General features: G+C 42.6%; 1 protein-coding gene across 8 annotated transcripts in view; it reads left to right on the forward strand.

Moving 5' to 3' along the window:
- Nucleotides 1–15,605, forward strand: part of LARP1B (La ribonucleoprotein 1B) — a 113,956-nt gene that overhangs the window by 2,411 nt on the left and 95,940 nt on the right. For all 8 annotated transcript variants that reach the window (XM_043545547.1, XM_043545548.1, XM_043545550.1 and 5 more), the window contains exon 2: nucleotides 12,618–12,679. In XM_043545547.1, coding sequence (XP_043401482.1) covers nucleotides 12,618–12,679 — 62 coding nt within the window. The remainder of the gene's footprint in view (nucleotides 1–12,617; nucleotides 12,680–15,605) is intronic.

The following is a 15,605-nucleotide window of genomic DNA, read 5'->3' on the forward strand; positions in this document are numbered from 1 at the left end:
AATGCAGAAATGCCCTTTGAAAGCTCCGTTTCTGACAGCCAGCTGCTTATCTGCTCCGAATCAAAGCAAGCCATTAGTGTGGAATGCTGTGTGCGAGAGGGGGAGGCGAGGGAGGTGTGCTGTTGTCTGAATTTACAAGACATACTCTCAGCCCCCCAAAAACCCACTCTCTCCCCCCCCACATACACACAACACACTCCCTGTCACACTCCACCCCACCCCACCCCATTTGAAAAGCATGTTGCAGCCACTTGCATGCTGGGATAGCTGCCCATAGTGCACTGTTTCCAGTGCCGCTGCAAGTGCTTCAAATGTGGCCACGCCAGTGCGCTTGAAGCTGTCAGTGTGGACTCACTGCAGCGCTTTCCCTACTGTACTCTACGAAGGCTGGTTTAACTCAGTGCTCTATATCTGCAAGTGTAGCCTGCCTTTAATCACTATAGAATCTTCGATTTCTGTGTGCAGATTGCTAGCAGGGGAATTGGATTGAAATTACAAACTTGTATAACGCAAACTACCAGCTTTCAGAGGTTAGCAGTTTTCAGTCAGTATCATCTCGGGCCAAGTGCAAACCACTGACATTAAAGGATCTCTGTTTCAACTTGAAATTTTTGACACTGGATTGATTTCAGGTACAGCACTTGTCCCTGAATCCCCCTGCCAATTTTTTGTTGTCTTACAACTGCAATTTAAGTTTTGTTTTGTTTTAAATAAGTGTTTTCTCCATTTCTGCTGTGTGAAAAAAGATGAAAAAGGGGACTGTATAAACATTGTGGTCAAATACACATATAGGGAGAAGCTGTTTCTGAACCTAATACAGTGGAGTGTTTAGCAAATAACTCTGGTCTCAAAACCAGAATCCTTTACCCAAGTTTAAAGATCTAACTTGTAGGCACTCATTGAAGACTGTTGGACATACTGTCTTCTGTCTTTTAGTCTGTTCTTTCTTTTATGCTGTCAGTGTTCCTTCCCCACTCAGAACTCTAGGGTACAGATGAGGGGACCTGCATGAAAAACACCCTAAGCTTATTTTTACCAGCTTAGGTTAAAACTTCCTCAAGGTACAAACTATTTTACCTTTTGTCCCTGGACTTTATTGCTGCCACGACCAAGCGTCTAACAAATATAACCGGGAAAGAGCCCACTTGGAAGCATCTTTCCCCCCCAAATCTCCCCAAGCCCTACACCCCCTTTCCTGGGGAAGGCTTGATAAAAATCCTCACCAATTTGTATAGGTGAACACAGACCCAAACCCTTGGATCTTAAGAACAATGAAAAAGCAATCAGGTTCTTAACAGAAGAATTTTAATTAAAGAAAAAGTAAAAGAATCACCTCTGTAAAATCAGGATGGTAAATACCTTACAGGGTAATCAGATTCAAAACATAGAGAATCCCTCTAGGCTAAACCTTAAGTGACAAAAAGACAGAAAAACAGGAATATACGTTCCATTCAGCACAACTTATTTTGTCAGCCATTTAAACAAAACCGAATCTAACGCGTATCTAACTAGACTGCTTATTAACCCTTTACAAGAGTGCTGACCTGCATTCCTGCTCTGGTCCCGGCAAAAGACAACACACACAGAGAACTTTGTCAGGTGCCAGCGAGATTGTCTTAGCTTCTTAACCCTTTACAGGTGAAAGGATTTTACCTCTGGCCAGGAGGGATTTTAAAGGTGTTTACCCTTCCCTTTATATTTATGACATATGCAGATTCCCAATTTTTCCTATTTATGTACAGCTTGCAACCTTATAAATATGCCCCCCCTGCCCCGCGCGCACACACACCCTGCCGGGGATATTGGTTGGCGGCTCCTTCACAGAGCTATGAGCATGGGCATGTACTTGGCGTGTTTCACCCCGTCCCTGATGCCTGTCCCTTCTGTGGCCTGAGGGAGACCCTGGCGCAGGTTTATCTGGAGCATGCTAGGTTACAGTCCCTATTCTGGCTCCTTGATCTTTTATTACATTTTTGGCTACACTTCTCTCCCCATCTTCTCATTTATGCATACCCTATCCGTGGCCACACAAAGTCGTGGGACCTCCTCGTCCGCTTCCTCCTGGCAATGGCCAAAATGGCCATCTGTAACACCAGGGAGAGGATGTTGGCTGAGGGGGTCCTTTGCGACTGTGGGGCCCATTTCTGGCCCTGCCTCCGTTCACGCATCTGGGCGGAGTTCCTCTGAGCAGTGTCCACTGGCTCCATTGACACCTTCAAGGAGCAGTGGGCACTGTCTGGGGTTTTCTGCTCTGTGTCCCCTTTAGGTTCTCTCTTTTTGACCCTATGACCTTCACACCTGCCCTCGTTTTCTTTTTTGTTGTCTCCCGTAATCAGTTGAGTTCCCGGGCTCAGTGGATCCTCCCCAAAGGCTGGGCGAGGGTCCTTGAGCCGTGGCCAGGCTTATGCCTGCCCACTTACCCTGGAAATTTCAACTGGACACATTCTCTTTTTCTCTTCCTCTGCTTCTCTCTCTTTCAGGAACCTGTCAGTCACTCAGTTTCCTCACTGGCTAAGCCAGTAACAGTACTGGTACAGCACCAAGGAAACTTCTTATTTTTATTGTGGTAGTGCTCTAGGGCCCTGGTCAGGATTGGGGTACTGTTGAGGTAGATTCTATACAAATACAAAAACTTGTTTCCATGAAGTGCTTACTTTCCCATTTAAGATAAGATGCAAAAATAAAATAAGTGAAGAGTAATGTCACTGCCCCTCAAATCAGTAAAAAGAAAAGGAGTACTTGTGGCACCTTAGAGACTAACCAATTTATTTGAGCATGAGCTTTCGTGAGCTACAGCTTGACACTAAGTTCTGTCAACACATGAATGGTGCAATAGAAAATAATCTTGAACATTTTAGTTTAAAATACCCTTTGTTACAGTGTCAGCTATTGCAGTGACTAAAATTGCTTTTCTCTTGCATTATCTAGTTTAATATAGTAATTATGGTAATATAGTTATTGCAATAATTGGTTGGTTTGTGTCCAGAAATTTTGGTGATCCATTAGAACACTTAGAAGGGGTAAATCTTTATGCAGCCCTTATAAAATGGTTGCAATGACTTATTGTTTTCTATTATGGAATTTATTACATAAAACTACTCCCACTTCATGCTCATAGAAAACCACTAAAACTTTTCAATAGGATATTTCCTCTTTTGTAAATTTGGCATGAAGGATAGAATCCACTGATAAGTTCTGACTGTTCAAAAGTTTTGTATAACTGCCTGGGTCACCAGTGATTCACTGGCTAATTGTTTGAAAATAGCTTATGAAAGCAGTAAAAACACTTCACAAAGTAACTATAGTGAATATCTGTGCTTCTCAAGTGGTTAAAACCTTTTGGCCTTGTGTTTCACAGAGTGCTTGAAGCATAGTTAACTTGTATTATGGCAAACTTCATTCTGTTTTATGTTGTATTCTATTTGTTTTACTGCTGTGCATTTCTGAATAACTCATTTGATTGTTTCTGTAGCAGAACCAGTTCACTGTAACTATTTTTGAATAACTGTGTTCTTAATTATTATAAAGTGGGTTGTGTGTCATGCAAGTGAGCAGTTTATAAAAGTAATTTCTTAAAAGCTATATTGTGCTCGAGCAATCTTGAGTTTTCTGGCTGTATTTAGTTAATGAGTGTCTGTCTAGCAGTCTGATTAGCTTGCACTTGTTCCACTGGTATAACTAATACAAGACACTTCTTTTGGCATGAACCCTTGAGTTCATTGGATGTTAGAACAACTTAGCTTTAGTTTATGGTTTTAAACTCCTGAGTTATCAGGGGACATAACCTTGACAGTTTCCCAACCTTAAAGGGATTTAAAATATTCCCATTATTTACCTATTCTCAGGACAGGTTTCAGTTTCTCAACATATAGTTGTGTGCTGTTGTTTTTGTTGACTTCTGATTTGGGGCTCTGATACAATAGGCAGGGTGGATAAAAATCGATTGCTCTTAAAAAAATCAGATTTTTGATATTTTAATGTAAATTGGATTTTTGTAATTAAAATTATATACAGGTTTAGTTTTTTGAAAATAAACAGTTGAAAATTAAATTTGAAATGGACAACATATGTTAAAGCCTAAACTCTCTGTAATCTATTAAAATAATTAAAATTACTTAAAAAAAAAATTAAGTGGTACATGTTTGCTGCCAAGTTTTAAAGAGAATCAAACCATTAAGCTATGGAAGTTACTGGCTAAGCACCTAGAACCTGAGTTTGTTGAAGTGCTGAACCAGCATTTGATAACCGTACCCTCTTTTTCAGGTTCAGGGACAATATTTTCTTTTCAACTTTTTCAACTTGTTCAGTGACTGACTCATTCAAAGTTGAGACACAAAAAAACAAGAAAACTTATGTTCTTCCAGTCTCTGAATAAAAACTGAGGGCACGTCTTCACTGGTGGAAGCATTTTAATGTGGCTTGTGTAGTCATGTCATAGCGCTGGGAGAGAGCTCTTCCAGTGCTATTAAAAAAAAAAAAAATACCCCCACGAGGGAAGTAGCTACTAGTGCTTGTGCACTGTCTACATTAGCACTTTATAGTGCTGAAACTTGCAGCACTTGGGGGGGGGGGGGGTTCACCTTTCTAGTTCTAAAATCTTGAAGGACATGGTGACCAGAAACTATCAGTTCAGTTAATTAACTACATATATATGTAATAGGTTGAATGGCTTATGTGGCAGTGCAGGAAGCGGTAGAGCTGCAGAGGGCTCCCTGTGCTGTAGAAGGGCTGGTGACACCTGATCCTTGCAGGTGCAAGATTCAGGGAAGACTGCAATCCTGACAGGGCAGAGTTCTGTCTGGGGGTCTTTGCTCTGCCCCACATCTTTCCCCTGCTGGGGTTGGGTGTCACTGCCCCTGTGCAGTGTAAAGAAGTCTTCTGCAGCCCCACTGTCATGGGAGTGAGTGAGCGCGGGCAGATCAGAGATCCCTTGGCCAGGACTGTGAAAAGCGGACAGGACCCCCAGCTGTGGGGGAGGCCACTCTGTTGCTGAATGGCTCCTGCCCTCTCCAAATCTGAACTCCCTGTTATCCAGATAAAATATCTCTCTCATGCTATTCAGATAATCAGGAGTATACTGTACAGCTTTTGATAAACTTTTTTCTTATGTATCCATCGCTTTTAAGAATGTTACTTAATAAAAAAAATTGACTGTTTCTGTGCATTTTAATGGAATTTGAGTTCTCATCCAAATAGAGCTAGACACAATCACAAGTAAAATAAATAAATAAAATAAAAATTGAGACATAAGCTTGGTGAGGTAACGTCTTTTATTGGACTCACTGCTGTGGGCATAAGGGACAAGCTTCAAGTTTCACAGAAATCTTCTTCAGGTCACCTGAGGAAGAGCTCTGTATAGGCCAGCCTGAAAGCTTGTCCCCTCCACCCACAGCAGTTGGTCCAATAAAAGATGTTACCTCAAGTATCTTGTCTCTCTCATATCCTGGGACCAGCATGGCTACAAAACTGTAAACAGTAACCAAAAAAAAGAAAACCGAGGCAATAAGAAACACACAATTCACCATTTTATAGCATAATAAAAAAAATGTGTACGCTCTTAGTTGTCCTCAGGCTGCTTACATTGTAAAACACACTGGGTGACAGTTTTTTGATGTTGACCCTAAGGGCAGTTAGACACTGAAGGAAGTAGGTAACTCAAATTATTCAAGTAGTGTGAAGGTTGGGGGGGTCCAAGCTGTTGTAGGCTTGTGGCAGCCCCAGGACATGCTGCAACTGTTACTTGGGAAAGATGCTGAATTAGACGACTGTTCTGCTGTTATTTTCCAGAATGGTAGGGTCTGATTTTAGTCCTTACTTTAATCTTTTTAAAATTCTATGGTCTTGTTAAAATTCTTTTGAAGCATTTTTTGTCACTTCGAAAATTTCTTTCATCTAAATCTTTATAAAAATCGAATCCACCTTTCTACGAAGATGGGTCGGATAGTGAAATTTAAGATTGACGGTGCAGAGACAATCTTCCATATAATCTACTGAAGTCATTAAAATCTACAATATTGCCTGTGGGCATTTGTCATAGAATTGTCACCTTGAGGCACATTTTGTAGAAATACTATTGGTGTTTGTGGCATATCTTATTTCCTACAGCAAGACAATATTTCACTTACAGTTCAGAAAATGTTTATGGTTATTTTTATTCAAAGATCAATAAAGTACAGTATAAAATATAGCTGTGTCAAAACTGAAATTTTCTACATTCCTTCTGTTATCAGGGAATAAAAGTCCCCTTAACACAAATGGAGACAGGAAAAAAACAAACCTGTAGTACCGTCATCTTACCCTCTCCACCCAGTTGGAATAATGTTTTAAAAAAAGCTTCACATGACCCCTCAAAATAACTTTTTTCACAAACATTGCTTATAGTCTTCTGTGTATTATTGAACAATGTAGCCAACTTTCTGGGCAAAACTTGTGTGTACATGTCAGTCATGATTTTCTGATGTTCTCATTCTTTGTGCTCTCCTTGCCCTTGCCTCTCCGTTACTCCATACTAAATCTAACTGGAAGTTTCAAAGAGTTGTTTTTCCACCTCAGAAGGTCTCCCTGAAAGAGTCAGTTGCACTAAAAATAACTTTTTTTAAAAGCAAGCACTAATTTACTTTGGTATTATTTCAGTAAGTAAAGTGCAAGTTTGAAAAGGTCACATGTTGTAATACTTGTACCCAAGACCATACCTGCTTTCCAAGTGCACGTGAAGGTGCACAGCTTGAGTAAAAACTATACAGTATTGTTGCCACATTCTTTTAAATACTCTAAATCAGAATATTTGTCAAACCAACTCAGTAGGGTTACTAGTATGGATAAACCTAATGAAAGAAGCTGTGCTGAAATTACATATTTTTAGCACTAGTGTGCCAGGTGTCCATCAGTGTTGTCAGATGTTCTTATATTGGTAGCAGCAGCTCTTCTCTTCTGGAAGATAAAATTTTTTTCCATACCTACTAGCTTTTCTGGCATTCTAGGAGTTTGTCTCATTACCTAGTGACGGGTTTTGTAGTAAACACAAGAGTGAACTTGTTCCTATTCAAATTAATCTTCTTGGAGTCCTGTTCAATACCAGCCTTCTTATCAACAGGTTCTAACAGTTGTTAATTTAGCCAGCCAGCTCTTGCCATACCAGTACATATTAGCCAAAGTGGTTCTAGCTTTTGTGGGCACCATTAATAAAATGGATTAAATTTTTTAACTGGTTCAGGGTCTGAGACAATTTCTCTTGCTATTCGGAGGGTCCTGTGTATGTGAGCGGTTGTACTCTATTAAAAATTCCACTAAACGGCTGACACTATAAAACTTTTAGCTTAAAAGGGATTTCGTAAAGCCGTGGAAAAATTAAAGGCGACATCTCTCTTGTCATTGCCTATCTTACTGGGTTCAGGCCGGGAAACAAGCCTTCATGAAATTAAAGGTATGCAAAGCCTAAAACTGGTTTCAAAATTCTGGATAGCTTTCAGGACACTTTAGAAGTCTTAAATAAAAGAACATAGGTCTGATCTGGTATGTTAATTCCTGTGTTCCATCTAGTCCAGTATCCTGTCTGCAACAGTGGCCAACACAAGCTGATTCAGAGGAAGGTATAATAAGAAAACCCTCAATGAAGATCTTTAATCAACGTTCAGCTGCAATTAAAAAGGCAAATAAGGTGTCCAGATGCATAAGGAATGGGATGAAGAATACAAGAATTGTCATTATCTAAATCAATGGCCTTTCTCTGAAACGCTTCTGATTCTGTAATATCTTTTTTGAGATGGATGACCAATACTGCACACACTATTCCACATGAGGGCATACCATTGATTTACTGTGTGCTACTGAAATTTATTATTCATCTGTATTTATATACATACAGTAATTTTAAAAAGTGAGGAATTTGTAAATTCTCTTCTCTCTGAATTTATGGTTTCATGTTTGTGTTGGCTGACTGAAATCCATTTTCCAACTAGCTGTGCTAAGAGTGTGGATCATTGGGGTAGACGTTTGCATGAATATTTTGCTGAGGCCAGAAGTAGCCTAAAAGACCTGGGTCTTTCATCAATTGTATTGCTTCTGGCTACAGTAATGTAAAGATATCTGTTCAGAGCTCAATACCAGAGGAAACGATAACTCTAGTAGCATGGAAAAAAATGTGGCTATGGAAACTGATTCGGATAGCCTGGAAATTAGCTGAATTAACTGGAATCTTTGTTTTAATACACTTCTTTAATTTAGACTTTTCCCAGTCTTCAAGAACTTAATTGTTGGCTAATTTACTATTGTGTTCCTATTTTAACTTTTTGCTTTTGTGTGGTGGTTCTGAGTAACAGACTGAATTGAATACTTCCCAGTTAAGAGCACTTGCATGCTGCTTGTTTATTAAATAACACCCTCTGTGGCGCGCGCCCCTCCCCCCCCCAGTTTAGAAAGTGAGAGGGGTGGAGAAAGTAGGAGAGAATATTGAATAAAACGTTTTTAGGTAAGCCCTTAATTTTTTAAAAGAGTACAATATATATTTGCATTATAAGCTTCCTCTAAACTGTCATGTAGCTTGATAACACAATTCTTGATGTATGTTTTAAAAAAAAATCCCCTTAAAGAAAGGGGTTATTTAAAGCTAGATACTGTTTATGGATAAGGCTCCGTGATTGTCACGGATTCCGTGACATCTGTGACTTCTGGAGCAGCCCATGCAGCTGGCCCAGAAGCTGCCTGAGAAGCTTGGGCAGCCCCTGGGCCAGTCGCACTGGCTGCTGTTGGGGCAGTCTCCAGCAGCAGGAGTTTGGGGAGAGGGGGTGCTCAGGACTGGGGATTGGGGTGTGGGGCTGTGCTTAGCTGGGGGGGCTCCCTGGAAGGGCGACAGGAACTCCCCTCCCTCAGCTCCTAGCTCCAAGTGCTGCCTCCACCCACAGGCACCACCCCTGGAAGGGAGGGATGTGCTTGGTACTTATGAGGCCTGGGAGTACAGTGGGCTTGGTGACTGGGAACCAGCTCCCTGCCTGTCTCACTCGCCCACCACACAGAGGAAGTGTAGGGGCTGTGCTGAAGGGCTGGGACTAGGAGGAGGCCCTTTCAGGCTGGGGTATGGTCTTGGCTGCTGTAACCTGGGTCTCTGTCAGTCTTACTCCCCAGGGGACGGAGCCATGTCTCCTTCTGCTGGACAGATCTGAAGGCCCAGGCTCAGGAAGGGACTCTATCCAGCATGAGGTGGGGCAGTACTCGCAGGGTGCAGCCTTTGGCTCCCCACTTGCAGAGTCCCTGCCAGCTTGCCTGTGCAGAGGAATGTAACTGCCGGTTCGTGAAGTGGGGGAGCAAGACGGGCAGAGAGTCTAGTTCCAGCAGCCAAGAACACCTGCACCCATGTCCTTCACCACCCATCTGCTTCTGCTACAAAAAATTCCCAGGTCCCCCCAAAAGAAGCCAAAATTCTGGTAAACATTAGTAAAACCCACCTGTTGGCTTTTTCAAAACCCGGGAATTGTTCTGAGAAAATTGGTAAATGCCAAAAACAAAGGCCTTATAAGTACCCTGTTAATTTCACTGTGGTCTCATCTGAATGAGAACACCCCATAGAAATGAATACAGCCTGAAATAATAGTTCTGAGCCACGTGAGCTGCTCCATCGATTTCAGTGGGCGTTCCCATTCCCTTCTGTGGCGCTTGAGAAACCTATCATGTGCATCAAGCGTGCCCATTCTCAACTCCACCCCAGTCTCAATAGTGTGTTCTTGGTTCATACTCTGAGGATGTTTGTTCTCCGATCCCTGGGGCTTCCCCAGATGCATCTCAAGTCGGGTAGAGAGAGAGGGACTCTGACCCTCCTTGAGGGGCCAGGCCTTAGATCCCATGTGGGGCCAGTAAGAGGGGCTCCCCCAGATTCTAGCTCATGGGAGGAAGGAAGTGGGGGGGTCAGACCTGTGTAGATGGGTCACACACACACACACACACCCCCTGGATCCTGGCACATGCAGGGGGTAGGGAGAAGGGCTAAAAGCCAAAGGGGCAAGGTCCTCCAGTTCTCAGCTTGTGGGGGTGAGAGGGGTAGAGACACCCCCCAGACTGGCAGTGTCCCCCAGATCCCAGCACACATGCGTGGCAGGAAGAGTCAGATACCCCAGAAGGGCAAGGCCCCCCACTTCCTAGTTCCTATGGGAGGGTAGGAAGAGGGGGTTCTTAGCTCCTAGGGGGCAGGTGGCCCACAGATACTGGCACACACCTGGAGGAGAGGGGCTCAGATCCTGCAAGAAGTGGCATTTCCCGCCTGCCCCCTCCCAACCAACTCCTGGTTGACCCTGCTCCTGTGGCGCTGGCCCTGCCCCTTTTCTTCACCAGTCTGCCTGCCACTTGCCCCCAATCCCTCTCCCTTACAACCCATCCCAATTTCTCTCTCCTTCCCTTTCTGCAGCTCCAAATTCCTGTCCCCCATTCTCACGAATCTCATTTCTTTCCCAGCAACTATTCACATATATAATTGTTTTCAAAAATATTTTGATTTTATTTCCCCGAAAATAATAACCTGACAGATGGGTTTTAGCAGTGTGGTTACAAACCTTTTCCAGATTTCTGTTCTAGGTGGGATTCAGACTGACCCTAGCTGGATTGGTCAGGCTATTTTTCATCTCCTTGAGCTATCCGGTTGATGTGATGCAAACCCTCCTGGCTCCTCTCTCTGAACATGCTTGGTGTAAACTGTTAACTCATGAGCATTAGGCATGAGAGCTAAACTCTTTGGTGAACACTACTGTGAAATGTGCCCTCCCAAAGGGGAAGTGGGTGCCAAACTTTAGGTGGGAGTAACTCTTGAGCACCTGAGATTTCTGGGCCAGGATCAGAGCCCTAGTTTGATCTCCAGGTCTGGGCAAAAAATGTTGGTAGAGTGTATTAACTAATCTTTTTTTTTTTTAAAGCTGTTTGGGGGCTGTTCAGGAACCATTTTGTCAAATTACACCAAATTTGGAGTCACTAACCTCCAAGAGGCACACCAAATTTCAAGGCAATCTGAGTAAGCCTGCAGATTTTAGAGCACTTAGAATATATCTACAATGCAACTGAAAATCCATGGCTGGACCATGCCAGCTGGCTACTGCTGTGCAGTCTTCTGCAACCTGAGCTCTGGGACTCTCCCACTTTGTGAGGTCCTAAAGCCCAGGTTCGAGCCTGAGCCTGGAAGTCTACATTGAAATGAAACAGCCCCACACCCTGAGCCCGAGTCAGCTGGTATAAGCCAGCCATGGGTGTCTAATTGCAGTGTAGACATACCCTTAGAGTCAAGCTTTAAATAGAAAGCTGGTCTGAACTTTAACTAAAGCAGGCTGAGTGGTCTGCTGTAATATCTTTCTGAAAGATGTTCTCTGGGTCAGCCACACATTATTGGACCTTGTGATGTTTTCCTGGATAGTAAGGGGAAATAATTCCCTTCATTACAGGCATTACTGGATGAAACTTTATGGCCCGTGTTATACAGGTGATTGATCAGATAGTTGTCAACAGCATATGTGAAAATATACAAAGTAAACAGCCTTAAATCAAACTAAGATCTCAAGAATCATTTTTCTTTCTCTTCCTATCTGAAATTTGACACATGTATGTGTATATGGAGAAATCAACATTCACTGACAAAAATCTAATCCTTCCAAGCCTGGATATAAAGTAGCATTGTTGAATGGGTTTCACTCCTGCTTTTCTCAGCTTTTTTATTTACTTTGCTGACTGACTGTGGCTTGGTTATGAGCAACAATTGTTTTCTGCACAGAATTTTTTTTGCAGTCATCAGTGTTTGAAATTGCCCATTTACACAGAAGTACCTAACTTCTGTTTAATACGCAGTTTGTGTGTATCTTTTTTTTTCCTCGTTTTTTATGTTCCAGGCAATGTTCTCTGGTGAAACTAGCATATGAGTTATTAGGGCAAAAAAAAGATTACTAGGGATTTATGAACGTGTAATAATTTCTTTATCATGTACATTTACACAATTGTAGGTATGAAAGAATTCGATCTTTAAAATATTATAGCTTCTGATAAAATATACCTTGTTTTGCAGATTTGCTAATTTTTTAATTTGCTTTTTTTTAGATTTAGGTCCAGACTTTTAAAGGTAACACTTAAGTGATGTAAGAGCCTAAATCTCTTACCCCCCCCCGAAAGGGGAAATCCCATAGACTCCGAAATCCCCTTTGAAAATAAGATTTAGGCTCCTAAATCAGTTAGGCATTGCAATGCTGAGTGCTGCAATGCCTAAATACCTTTAAAAATCTGGGCCTAAGATTCCAACATTTTATGATGCAGACAATTGTCAAAGATTTTATTTTCATAGTATAATTTACCTAATATTGAAATCCCTCAAATCTGTAGAAACTTGTAAATATTTATGAAAATAAAAAATATAAGCTTCCAATCTAGCACAGCACTTAAACATGTGCTTAACTTCAAGCATATGAGTAGTCTCAATTATTTAAAAATACACTGACATGCTTGGCTGTATTGGGGCCACAGAAAAGAGCTTTAGCATTGTATTAAGGGCTAGGGAGCAAAATTTTTGAATATACTCTGCCACATTTGGTTTTTCTAATATAAAAGCATAATCAAAATGTAATTTCTTATCTGGAAATGTTTTTCCTCTTTCCCTTTAGAACGGCCAAGTTCCACTAAAGTTATAAAAGCGGGGAAACCAAAGACCAGGAAACCCAGCAAGGTTTGTATTTGCCAGAAAAGCAGTTTAACCTGTGAATCTCAGGTTTGATTAGATTGAGACCATTTAATACAATCTGTTGATTCGAACTAACATTTTAACTGCACTGTTGATATAAGAAATGTAAATTGTCAATAGAGAAATATTTTTTTTCTCTTTTATCTGTATAAGTATCTGGTATCCAAGTAAATTTTTAGTCTGCTGGAAAAAATTTTAAGATTTTATGATCTCCCTGGATGATAGGTTAATTCAGGTGATAGTTTGGGGGCAGCGGGGGTTCAAAAAAAAGGGACATGGTCAAAAATTTAGAGTTGAAGGCTGTAGCGTCGGAAGCAGCAAAGAAAGATTTTTGTAAAGGGTATAGGATTATCTGGTATACAAATATAGAGGATACTATGCAGAAACAGTAGTACTCATAAACACACAAGCTTCTGATGGGGTGGTAACCTGAGAAGCAAAGCTAGATTGGTCTGTGGTGGTATCTTTTACCCCTGGGGGAATTCTTTGCACCTGTGCATGCGTGGAAAGCAAAGGGAAGCCGTGTGGGGAGGGGAGGCTTGGGATGTCCATGAACGTAGTTGGGGGCAGGCAGTGCCCCCCCAAAACAGGCAAGGTGTGGGGCGGGCACACGGGGTCACTTGCCATTGCCTCTCTCAATTTCTGCAAGTGCAGAACTGCCCTGCTGTAGGAGGGTGCTGCTCCACTCTGCAGCAGGATGCCGCCTCCTGGGTCCTAGTGCCAGTTGTGCTCTTTCTGTGTGTACAACAGTGAGTGCCCACAGTGTGGCAGGGCAAAGGCAGGGAGAGGCACTGGAGAAGGAAAGGGATGGGATGGGATGAGGGAGTGAGGAGAGAGGGATGGGGCAGGGGACAATTGGGAGAGATGAGGAGGGAATAGGGAAATCGGGAGGGGGGAGCGGGGGCCTGACATGCAGCAACCCCTCAACGGCAGTTGCAGCTGGAGCTCCCCGTTAAGCAGACCCTTTGAACCCCTACTCTGAGTCCCCCACACCTAGACTCCCACCCTACCAAGCCCCACTCTCTCAGCACCTGGACCTCTCCACTAAGTTCCCCACACCCAGACGCTCCTGCTGAGCCCTAGACCCCACACCCCCTGCTGAACTCCAGCCACTTTCACCTGGATCCCACTGCAGTGTCCCATTGCCCCTGCAACCCCCCAGCGAGCCCCTGTGCATCCACATCTCCCACTGAGCTGCCTACACCCAGATTGCCCTGCGCAGACCCCTCTTTCTCCAAGCCTGGATCCCCCCACACTAAGCCCCTCTACACTTAAACTCAGCCCAGCAGAATCTGTCTGCCCACATCTGGTGTGCCTAGTGCAGAGAGGCAGGGCCAGCCCTTGCACAGTGTCAGGGTTGGGTGCAGCCTCACCGCCAAGTCCCTGTCTCAGGGAAGAGGGGGTGCTGTAGGGTGATCTCCCAGCCACTGCCACGTTGGAGCTCCTACATTTATTTATTGACAAAACTTGCAGAATTTTAAAATTCTGCAAGTTTTTGGCACAGAATTCTCTCAGGAGTAATCTTTGGAGCCTGATAATTAGTGTTGTCTTATATTTCTTTTGTTGTTTTTAATATGGAGATATACCTATCTCATAGAACTGGAAGGGACCTTGAAAGATCGAGTCCAGTCCCCTGCCTTCACAGGCAGGACCAAGTGCCATCCCTTATTTTTGCCCCAGATCCCTAAATGGCCCCCTCAAGGATTGAACTCACAACCCTCGGTTTAGCAGGCCAGTGCTCAAACCACTGAGCTATTCTACCCCCACACCCCCCCATTTTATAGTAAGAATAAAATCAATTTGTATATTACGTTGTGTATATATAACATTTCAGATTTCTGATGTCTGATTTCTAAGAGTAGATTGCGTATCTGACTCCAAGTGTGCAAACTAATTTTAAATATGAAGCAGCAGTTATGTTTGTAATCTGATGTTGGAGAAGAATTTTCAATGGTTTTAAAATATTTTTGACTAAAAAGGTCATTGAATTTTATTTAGGGTCAATTATATTTCATTTTTATAATGAGATGATTCTGAAGCTTCAAAATAATGTCTGGTGATGTTGACCTTAGGAGCAACAACAGATTGGTTCCAGTGAAAAATTTTCTACATTTTAAACTTTTCTTGTTTTTCAGAAAAAGCTATTGTCAGGGCTGTTTTAGCATCAAATGCTTTTTTTTAATTGAAAGCCTAAGATTCTTAAATTTTATGAGTTCTTCTCTGAATGATTGCATGTGTCCATTGTAGGTGTTGCATGGCTCATGCAGCTGTGCAGAGTGTTTTCCCTAGCAGTACCTGAAGAGATGGCTACGCATGCACCCTGGTTTCTCTCCTGCCCCTCCCTTCCTTCAGTTCCTTTTAACTGTCTGGTTGGTGGCTGGAGCATGTTACTGCGCTTTGGTACAGTCCCTCATTCCTCTGTGAACACACACAGGTTCTATATAGTTATAATTCTTAACTAGTAGTACTCATTTTTTTTGTCCATTTGGACCTTTGTTTCTTTATTTTAATTTATTTGCTTAAAGTCAGTAGGCTTCTCCAAGCTTCGGTTGGTACTGGGGGAGCCTATCCCAGGGCCCCTGGCTTTATGCCTTGCTCCCAGTGTCAAAAGCCAATGGCTCATTAGTAACCCCCACTCTCACTGTTCCACATTAGAGACAGGCGTCTGATCTGCTCCAGCTACAAATCAAGAACAAGGAAGTGCCTTATATATATTTTCACAGAGGCCACTCTTCACATGACTCAGTTGGTGCAGGGGAGCTCATTGACCACTCCTTCGCAAGTGCTCCTCCAACCTTGCTAACTGACATAGACCAAAGGAGATCTCCTTCACCAGAGCCATCTTCCAGCAAGCCTACGCACTTCTTACCTGAAGCCAAAAAAGAAGACTGCACTGACTTCTTCAAAGTCC

The sequence above is a fragment of the Chelonia mydas genome, chromosome 4 (genome assembly GCF_015237465.2).
Source record: "Chelonia mydas isolate rCheMyd1 chromosome 4, rCheMyd1.pri.v2, whole genome shotgun sequence".
In the NCBI taxonomy this organism is placed as follows: domain Eukaryota; kingdom Metazoa; phylum Chordata; order Testudines; family Cheloniidae; genus Chelonia; species Chelonia mydas.